The following is a 10,612-nucleotide window of genomic DNA, read 5'->3' on the forward strand; positions in this document are numbered from 1 at the left end:
TATGAACATAAAATGTGCTCAATATTCTTTAAAAAGACAAAAAAGCCTGATGGATTTTTGAATATATGCTTAAGCAAGATGAATTATACTGTTGTGAAATACACAGTGAATCATTGTTGAACCTTCTGTGTTTGTGTGTCAGGATCTATTGGCATAGGTGGAGTGGACTATGTCCTGAATTGTATCCTGGGCTTGCAGACCGAAGCCAATAACTGGCAGGCTCTGCTGGGCCGCCTGTGCCTGATCGACAGACTGCTGCTGGAGTTCCCAGCTGAATTCTATCCGCATATTGTCTCAGACTGTGGACAGCCCCAGAACCAGGTGGAGAGGTACAGGACCACCTCATTAAGAACATCAATGTCTGTCTGTCTGTCTGTCTTATTTAAAGTGAGATTTCTTGCTCAGCTGCAGAACTCTTAAGAAATCTGCATCAATGAGGCCTGTCCATGTTATTAAACAGACAGTAACTGATGTCCAGTGATTTAAAAAGATTATTGAAACATATACACACCCTGTTTAAATGTTTTATAGATTTTGTAGCTGACAAAAAGGGAACAGAATCCTCTGTGAGAACCCATGATCAGTGCTGTTCTATACTTTTATTTTAGCTTATTTTGACTTAATAAATGTAAATGGAAAAAAACATGTAATTTTACCATTTGCACCAGTTTTACCTGTTCTTTGTGCCATATTATTTAGAGCATAAGTTATATACAGTAGGTCACTGGTTCCAGCCTTGGCCCTGGAGTGTCCCTGCCCTGCACATTTAAGTGTTTTCCCTGCTGTAACACACCCACTTCCACTCAGGAAGGGTTTGTTAATAAGCTAGGAATACACTGACATGCAGGCAGGGTTTACCCCAGGATCCACTGCGATACATGATAAAGAATTTAAGTTTACTTGAAGTTTACTTGTGTAGTGCACATTGACTTGTGTGCTGTTCTGACTCCTGTTTATGGCTTTATATTTACTCCAGGTACCAGAAGCTGCTGCCTTTGCTGAGCTTTGCACTGCAGTCCATCGATAACTCCCACTCCATGGTGGGGAAACTCTCACGCAGAGTGTTTTTGAGTGCTGCTCGCATGGTTGCCCGCGTGCCTCACATCTTCGTCAAACTGCTGGACATGCTGAGCGTCACCAGCTCCACCCATTACGCCCGCATGCGCCGCCGCTTGCTGGCCATCGCTGAGGAGATGGACATTTTGGAAGCCATCCACCTTGGCCTAGAAGATGCACAGATGGCTCCTAGTCAGCACTGTGAAGCTTTTCTGGAGCCTTCAGTGCCCCACAACTCACCCATTTCCACAGAGAGGAACTCACCCACGCTCTGCCTGCAGCAGCCTGGCAAGGTAGGACGAGGAGGGGTGGCCAGTGCCAAACCTACAGACGAGATTGCAGAGAGGTTAGCAGCCATCACAACCACCAGCAGCTATGCTGACCAACCAAAGCCACCAGTCCAGCTCCGCTCTAGACCCATGAGCCAGTGTCTTAATTCTCCCTCCTCAAGCCAAGCACCCTCCCTGCCCTCTCCCTCCACTTCCCACGCCCCAGCTTTCCCTCCAGACAATCCCAAAACCCGAGCACAAGGTTTTCTTGGCAAGTTTACCCAGTCTTCCCCTGGTGCCCAGCGCAAGTTCCCTATACAGAAGGGTACTTGTGGTGGGACTAGTAAGGACCTAGAAAAGTTACCTTCACCTGTGTTTCCCCAATCCAGGCCATTGCCTTCCACTCAGATCCACAGACCCAGACCCTCCAGGCCCTCACCTTCTGCCTCATCCGAATGTGCTAAAGCGTCTTGCCTGGGAGTCAAGAGCAACATGAAGCTTGATCTTCAGGACCACCACCCAATGGACAGCACCAGCTCTGTGTTCATACCCAGCGATGATGCTGTTTTCACACCTGTGGAAGAAAAGTTTCGCGGCCTAGATGCTTCTGCCGAGCTCAACTCCAGCATGGAGGATCTTCTGGAAACTTCTATTGCAGCAGCGGACAGTACTGTGACTTTCCAGTCGGAGGTGGCTGTGCTGTCTCCAGAACAGGCTGGCATGAACGATGATGCCTACAGTGAAGACATGACGCAGAACCAGAAGTGCAAGGAGAAAATGGAGGCTGAGGAAGAGGAGGCGTTGGCCGTTGTAATGGCCATGTCAGAGTCCCAGGATGCCTTGCCAATCATCCCACAGCTGCAGGTGGACAAGGGAGAGGATGTAATCATCATTCAGGCGGATGTGAGTGCAGAACAGTGCAGAGTGTTTTACAATTTAGTTTATTCTTAATATGCTTCCCTATGTTTTGGTTTAAAGAATCATTGGCTTAATCTAACCATTGTCTTTGCACTTAGACTCCAGAGACCTTGCCTGGTCATACCAAAGCAAAACAACCCTGCCGTGAGGGTGTGGAGTGGCTAAAGGGTCAGCAAATCGGCCTGGGAGCATTCTCCTCCTGCTACCAGGCACAGGATGTCGGCACTGGAACATTAATGGCTGTAAAACAGGTAACTTTGAGAGAGATGTACAATATGAGAACCTTAAAAGATCTGTATGTTTAGTCAAGTGCAATGAATACACTTGTTTTAACTATACTGTAGTCCTGTGTGTACATGTTCAGTACTACATGCATAGTGAATTTTGTAGATATGTATATGGATGATTGCACTGGAGTGTGTTGCCCTTTCTTGAAAAGCTTGCCATATGTTCAGAAATGTTAGTCCTCCAGAACGTATGTCTCTCAGATGACCACAATGACCCTGTGTCATTCATTTCCATTTAGCTTGTGCAGATTATGTTACAAGGACATGAGCTGGTTGTGTCAAAACAGTCTGGCATTCTTGCCAGTACCATGATTGTCTAGTAGACCTTAGATCATTATTCTCATCATGCTTAGATCTTATGCCAGGCAGAGGCTCAGGTAAGGCAGGGATAGAGGAGTAAATTGTGGAGCACTGGGAATGGAGGGGTGACAGACACACACACAGACACACACACACACACCAACACACACTTGTTTAAAAAGATATTTAAGACTTAAACCCACCTCTGGTTCAAGCCCAGCTTATATCTTTGGCCAAGCAGAACAAGATATGAGGCAGTGGTGGATCAGAGGTTAGAGCTCTGGGCTATTGACAGGGTTGTGGGTGACAGGGATGACAGGGTTGTGGGTTCGATACCTGGCCTTGGCAGGCTGCCACTGTTGGGCCCTTGAGCAAGGCCCTTCACCCTCTCTTTTTCCCGGGTGGTGTGTCTGTGTGTGTGTCTGTGTGTGTCTGTGTGTTCTCACTGCCACAGATGGGTAAAATGCAGAGGACACATATTGCTGTACATAATACAGTGACAAACGCGTGCATTGCCTTACCTTACCTTAGAAGATGCAGACAGTCTTCCTTACTTGACTCTCTCTTGTGTGGCCACATAGGTGACGTACGTGCGGAACACCTCCTCAGAGCAAGAGGAGGTGGTGGAGGCTTTGCGGGAGGAGATCCGGATGATGAGTCATCTCAACCATCCCAACATCATACGCATGCTGGGTGCAACCTGCGAGAAGAACAATTACAACCTGTTTGTGGAGTGGATGGCAGGTAGGCTCTAGTTTGGGAGACCATTATAGATTAAACAGCTAGACAGTTCCAGCTCTAATATTAATTTATTATGAAGCTTATGATTAGATTAACCACATGTGTGAAACCAGAGAAAACAAACTGCCCTGTTGTCTAGTCCGCTTGTGGTGTGGTTTCTACAATAGTTAAGCACATTTTGATCAGGAAGAAGCCGTTTATTTTTTTTTCCAGTTTCCTCTTTGGCAGAGCCTGGAGTTCTTTTGACGTTCTTGGATGCTTTTATGGTGAAATCGCTTTGTGTCTGCACTGGAACCTTCCATCCCAGACTAAAACAATCACTTCTTTCCATTTCCTCCCAGGTGGCTCCGTATCCCATCTCCTGAACAAGTACGGGGCCTTTAAGGAAGGCGTGATAATCAACTACACTGAGCAGCTGCTTAGAGGTCTGGCCTACCTCCATGAGAACCAGATCATTCACCGTGACATCAAAGGTAAGCTTCACACTGCTGTACCAGCTCACAGGACGGCACCATTAATGTCCACTAACTGCCAAGAACCATCTAAACCTTGCTTACATAGCCTGCTACTCTGCTGTAATTTGAGATATAAAAAGGAGGAATAGACACAGACATTCTTACAGTCTTCCTCTGCTTATATATAGATCTCTGTATAATGCTCATGGGGTAGTGCTAGGGGGCAGGATTTCTCAGTTAGCCACATCATTTAGGGGACTTTCCTTTGGGGCCTCGTTCTTCCTGAGAGTAGATCAGAATAAATAGATCTTGTACCTTCTACTCAAGTGATGATTGATTGATAGTGATCATGATTTTCTCCCTCTCTCTTTCTCGCCCTCTCTTCTTGCCTAGGTGCCAACCTACTGATTGACAGCACAGGCCAGAGGTTGCGGATAGCTGACTTTGGTGCAGCGGCCAGGCTAGCATCCAAGGGCACGGGCGCTGGCGAGTTCCAGGGCCAGCTCTTGGGAACCATTGCCTTCATGGCCCCCGAAGTAAGACCGAGTGACAAGTGGGCCTGTCAAAGTACCAGCACGCTTCATTAATGCAGGGCCACTGCCAACTCAGTGTAGCAGAGATTTCTGGGCTTTCTTAGACCTGCCGTCTGCAAATTAACCTGCTTATCTCAATTCAAACCAAAAACCAGTGTTTTTTCCTCCTGGTTCATTTGCCTGTGTGAAGTAAGTGTCCAAAGAGGTGCAGTCCTGGCCTTGCCTTGCCTTTTTGCTCCAGGCATTTAAATGTCAATGGCCTCCAACAAAGCTGTGGCCAAGTCCAGTGACCACTCTATGTGGCATTCAGGGTCACGTGGGCTGCTGGAGAAACTGGCCAAAGTGGATTTAGATCACTCACTAACTCCAAATGAAAGGACATTGTAATCCTTTTGAGGTGGGCACAATGGGCTGGCCCCTTAATGCCTTGTTATCATTGTGAGCCCAAACCTTGTTTAATTAGGAGGCAGTTTGGTGGGCCTTGCCTCCTCCCAAGCACCAGGCTTCATTACCGAAGCCTCTTCATGCTGAACAGCCCCCCCTTTTTTTTCCTATTCTTCCCTAGGCAAACGCTAAATAATAAACACATTCTTAGAAGTTTGATCTCTGGAAGTTCTTGAAGGGGATGAGTGAAAAGACTTTAATTGCAATGGCCATAAGCACTGGGACTGTGAGGATTGCTTTGAGAAAACGATGGTGTTTCTTGGACCTGTCTGCTCCTTTTTGGTTGTGGTGTAACCGTTTTCTATGCAGACTCCATAGTAATTGTGTGATGTGCTGCTGCAGGTGCTGAGAGGACAGCAGTATGGCCGTAGCTGTGATGTGTGGAGTGTGGGCTGTGCCATCATTGAAATGTCCTGTGCCAAGCCCCCTTGGAACGCTGAGAAACACTCTAACCACTTGGCCCTTATATTCAAGGTCAGTAACATGGCACACACGTTTATGCACACGTTGTTTCCTTTCAGTGTCTCAGGTTCTCTGTAATACTGTACCTGCAGGTTAATTGTGAAATTACAGTTATCATTTTAAAATGTAATTAATTACCATTTGCATTTAGTTTTATTTGGTCACACTGTTAGACTGGGAAGGTGTGAAACAGAGTGTACACCGGCAATTTTTAGATCTAGAGATGCACCAATACGGATTTTCTGGGCCCACTGAAACAATGTTGTTGTTGATACTGATATCATTAACGAGTGTAAATTTCAGTTATTTAGTTTTCCATTATTTAATGCAGACATCTGACTTTTTACATCAGTCATTGTTGTCTAAAGCTCACAACTGTAGCCATAGTCCAGTCCATATCCCTGTTTAAAATTGAGGAAACGTTTGTTTGCAACACCATTATATAGTATAACCAGCAATGAACTAGGCAATGACACTAGGCTATAATATTGTCATGTTACCAGTATAGCTAAACACCCCTGCCCTAATCCTTTACACACAACTTCGTATTTTGAAATATTTAAGGTAGAAATAAAGAAGAAACCATATCCAAACAAAAATAAAATGTTTACACTGAGTGGTATAGTTTAACACTGCAATAGCTCAGTGAACCATCAGTCCAGAGTCAGATGTGTGGCTAAAATAACTATGGCACAAAAATAACTGATATATATAAGTCCTCTCCTCATTATGTACCCTATTTCAAGTGATAAACTAAATGTCTAAGTATCTAACATATAGTCCCAGTTCACATCATTATATTACAGCCATTCTGAGACATAACAGGGGAACAGGCCAGCAGAGGTCGCTGTAGGGGGTAGATAAAGGGAAACTCCTGTCACTGGTGACATGAGCTAAAAATAACAACAATTATTGGGTTTTATTATAATAATTACATCAGGTTTAAATGTAATTATTATACAGTAATAATGAAGTTCTTCGGTTTATCCATAAATATCACTGATGTATAGTGAATTTCTAGCTCATGGATCATAACATTTCTTGTATTTTTAAGCAAATGTGCCATTGGTCAAAAGTTTAGCATTCACACTTTCAACACAATTAATATGTGTTTTAATGAACTAAGATTAAAAAAAATCCAACCCAGGATTTTTACTTTCTGGACCTGAATTTTCCATCTTTAAAAAGAATGATCAAATTATAATATCCTGTAAGTTCAGTATTAATAATCGATCTCATGCATCCGCCCACCCTCAGATTGCCAGTGCCACCACAGCACCCACCATCCCCCCGCACCTGTCTCCAGGCCTAAGGGACGTCACCCTGCGCTGCCTGGAACTGCAGCCTGCTGACCGGCCCCCATCCAGGGAGCTGCTCAAACACCCCATCTTTCGCCTCAACTGGTAACCTGCAGCAACCACGCCAGCGTAATACTACTACTACTGCTACTATTACTACTGAAGGGCCTATGTGGCCTGTACCCTCTCACTGCTGTCATCTCCTCAGCACTAGCACTAGCTCAGCCACATACACACAAACACACACTCAACACACACAGTGGGGTCTTCACTGGTGAAGCCGCAGCACACGATGCAAGCCCGCTGTCAGACTTCCCTGCGAGTGCCTTTGCGACAGTGCCATGTCCTGTCCCGTCATTTTATTGGGTTTCTGTGTGGAGGGGTGAACGCTTCTCCATGCGCTTTTTTGTTGTTGTTGATATTTCCATCACAGAAAGGTGCTGAGGTCAAGTCTTCGTTATCGCAGTAGTTTTCAGTACCCACAGATTTCAGTGTCTAAGCGGACCTCTGAGAACAAAATCTATCATGTTAAGAGTAAAGGTTCAGAGTAGCGATGTCTCTTTTAACTGCTCGGATGTTTTGAAATTCTCTCATTTGTTACTTTATATTGTGCGTTTTACTGTTGGGCCATCATGTTTTCTTTCATACAATGTTAAACGCCATGAATGGGTTTCAGGGAAAGGCAATTTTGAAACTTGGCTAGTTCAGCTAGCAAAATGCTGAATGTGAATACTTATAATGCCGGTATTTGTCAAAATGTTTCTTAGTTTTCCTCCAAATCTCAATGGAAATCCCATGTACAAATGTATGATTATCACGTATTAAGGAGTTACGGATACATTTATTAGCTTTCTGGGTGTAACTGAGGGTCAGTTTTGGGCTTTCCATTAGAACTAGCGAAAGGCTTTTGAGCCTGAAAGTTTCAAGACGTCGTCCCGGTTGGACATCCTCACTGATCTTAACTTGTGATGTTACGTTAAAGAAAGGTTGTGGTTCTTTTTTTTTTTCTTTGTTTTTTATGTTGGATGTACATGAGCCTTCCTCTAAAGCTGTCCTTTTATTCAGAAGCATTTTTTGACTGATTTCTCCCCCCCCCCCACCACCCTCCTGGTTTTGGTGCTGTTCAGTTTTTATGCTAATTATCTGTGTTTTTTTTGTTTGGTTTTAATTTAAATCAACATTCATTTCAGTGATTCCTAAACGAGAATCTCCAGTACATGTTTTAAAAGGATCAGTGTCCACCTGAGCATTTCGGCTTCACCTCATGGTGTTTTTGTTTGTATTTTCTTTCTTTGTAATGAATATGAATGCTGTTGACCATTCTTGGTGGAGGGATATAACTGAGCTTATACCTTTCTTTCTCATAAATGTTGTTGTATTTGGAGATAAATCTGCTCTTTTCTCTTTGATTAGAAATGTTGAGCATGTTAATCGTATGAACTGTAACTCTTCAAGTGTTGGTGTTGTAGTTGTAATCAGCGAAAGGAAGATAAGGATCATTTTTGGGAATCCAAAACATTTGCAAAATCCGCATCACAGCGCTAACGTCTGTACTCCCCTAGCTCAGATGAAGGGAAGCGACATCGACAATTTGTGACCATTTCAAGATTATTTTTAAAATAGAAATGAAACATTATTTAAATCTTGCTTTATGTGGAGTACAAGCTGATCAAGCTTGAAGAGTTAAGATGTAAATATATATGAATTTTTGGTAGCTAAATTTATTTTACTTGACTCCTGTATTTTTATACCACACCTTTTTTCCATAAATACATATTTTTTGTTTCTGCTTTGGATTTATCTTTCTTTTCAGTGTCTTTGTAAAAGCTTTAAAGTTATGCACTCTTGTCCTTTTTTATTTTTAAATATATATATATACTGGAAAAAATCAGTTTCAGTCAAATTCATAAAAGCTAATCAGTATTACTTAAATATGTCATGCCTGTAATTCAAGTTCTTCAATTCTCTTCTGGTCTGTATTTTATTTTATGCCCTTTTGTTGGATCAGAGCTGGACTGAAATTGTGTGGAAATAATGCTGTTTCTTGTATCTTGGTACTTTTCTTCCTCTTCTCCTCTTCAATTATTTTATTTTTTTTTTTTTCCTTTTCTTTTTTTTTTTTTTTTTTTTTTTGTTAAAATAAGTCTATTGCTGTTTTATTCCAGTCTCTACTACCTCAGGTGTCCTATAGAGTTTTCCTCTACCAAAGTTCACTTTCTCAATATATATAATTATATATAAATATATATATATATATATTCTTTTTGACTGTTATATGTTTTTCCTTTCTTTTTCAAAGATTTCCAGGGCTTAAGGGCTAACTTATATTAGCACCTTTTTATTGTGCAAATAAACTCATGAATCTCTGGGTTAAGAAAAAATGAAAAATTGGCTTAAGATGTATCCTTTAATCTTAAGTATATTGAGATGTTTTAATTATTAAAGTTTTTACCCCATTTGAAGCATTTTATAACAAATTTGACTTATTTTGGTGTTTGTCTTTAGTAAATAAAAAAATGGGAAAATTGTCTTGTTCCTCTGGTAGTTTTTTTTCTTGTTCATGGTCTCTTTAGCAGATTGTACAATTTGTTGCTGGCCAAGCCATCAGCAGTCATTATTAAACTGCTGCAGAGCTACAGCACCATCTTGTGGACACTTTTTAGAAAGTCTGTGCTCTGCTTTATGGTGCGTTCTAATTGTCTTGCTAGTTCCCTGCCAAGTGAACTACACCGATTATTGCACAGTGGGTGCTTGTTTGTCCCCAACCAACACCAACTTGTACGTCCAAAAGCAGTCAACACACCAACCAACACATCATAAAACTCTTACGTTTTTGTTCGTTTTGGATGCTGACTCCTTTCAAAGATACACAGGCAGTCATAAGCAGTTATAATGTCATTCTGAACTCTAATGTATGCTTTAGCAGACCTCGACTCTCTACATTCAGTAGAGTTCAGATGCAGAATCCTGAAGAATTAGTTTTGCAGGTTTGCAGGTCTGAATTTCGCCTCGCTCCTCATTTAGAACATGTGTTTGATGTTTATTAAGATTACACCAGCCAAGGTGATCCCTGTTTATGGATGGTCCAGCAAGCTGCATAATTGACTGGTTCAGTTTAGGATGATATTAGATTTGATTAACATCAATAGTGAGAATATGTGAAATATGTGAAGTGAGAAACAGAAAAATAGATTTATAAAATAAATAAACTATTAGATTTAAAGCCATTGAACCCAAAATGAGCTGTAAATATAACACCAGTCAAGTTAGTTTATTAATGTAATATACACATCATCGCTGTCATGTAAAACCTCCAGCCTTACAGGAGAAGGAAACCCCCTCTTCACTAGAAGTCACAGTAAAACAATATTCATTTTAGAGCATGTTAAGGCTTATAACCCTCATCTTCGTTACCGTCTCAATGCGTCAGTAAAGTAGGGGTGAAGACTAACAGCAGTGTTACTGTACTGTGCCAAAAAGGAGTAGCCTAACCTGTCCAGTGCGGCAGGGTCCAGATCCATTTACCAGATTCATATATCATAATTCATCTACACCTGGTATGTAGTCATTGGTTGTTTTTCTCGACAGCTGTTGTGATTTTAGGCCCACGTTTCTTACGCCTTCTGTGCGTCTTTACGTGTCTGGTGTGTTTTAGGCATGGTGCGTCTTTACGTGTCTGGTGTGTTTTAGGCATGGTGCGTCTTTACGTGTCTGGTGTGTTTTAGGCATGGTGCGTCTTTACGTGTCTGGTGTGTTTTAGGCATGGTGCGTCTTTACGTGTCTGGTGTGTTTTAGGCATGGTGCGTCTTTACGCGTCTGGTGTGTTTTAGGCATGGTGCGTTTTTACGC

The 10,612-nt window shown here is 42.3% G+C and overlaps 1 protein-coding gene across 3 annotated transcripts in view; it reads left to right on the forward strand.

The window, feature by feature from the left end:
- Window positions 1–9,290, forward strand: part of map3k1 (mitogen-activated protein kinase kinase kinase 1, E3 ubiquitin protein ligase) — a 46,162-nt gene extending 36,872 nt beyond the window's left edge. For all 3 annotated transcript variants that reach the window (XM_072658616.1, XM_072658617.1, XM_072658618.1), the window contains exons 13-20: window positions 143–329; window positions 977–2,228; window positions 2,342–2,494; window positions 3,412–3,574; window positions 3,913–4,044; window positions 4,420–4,562; window positions 5,346–5,477; window positions 6,723–9,290. In XM_072658616.1, the coding sequence (XP_072514717.1) occupies window positions 143–329; window positions 977–2,228; window positions 2,342–2,494; window positions 3,412–3,574; window positions 3,913–4,044; window positions 4,420–4,562; window positions 5,346–5,477; window positions 6,723–6,872 (2,312 nt within the window). In that variant the 3' untranslated portion in view covers window positions 6,873–9,290. The remainder of the gene's footprint in view (window positions 1–142; window positions 330–976; window positions 2,229–2,341; window positions 2,495–3,411; window positions 3,575–3,912; window positions 4,045–4,419; window positions 4,563–5,345; window positions 5,478–6,722) is intronic.
- The last annotated feature ends 1,322 nt before the right edge of the window (window positions 9,291–10,612 follow it).

Source organism: Salminus brasiliensis, chromosome 16 (genome assembly GCF_030463535.1).
Source record: "Salminus brasiliensis chromosome 16, fSalBra1.hap2, whole genome shotgun sequence".
NCBI lineage: Eukaryota > Metazoa > Chordata > Actinopteri > Characiformes > Bryconidae > Salminus > Salminus brasiliensis.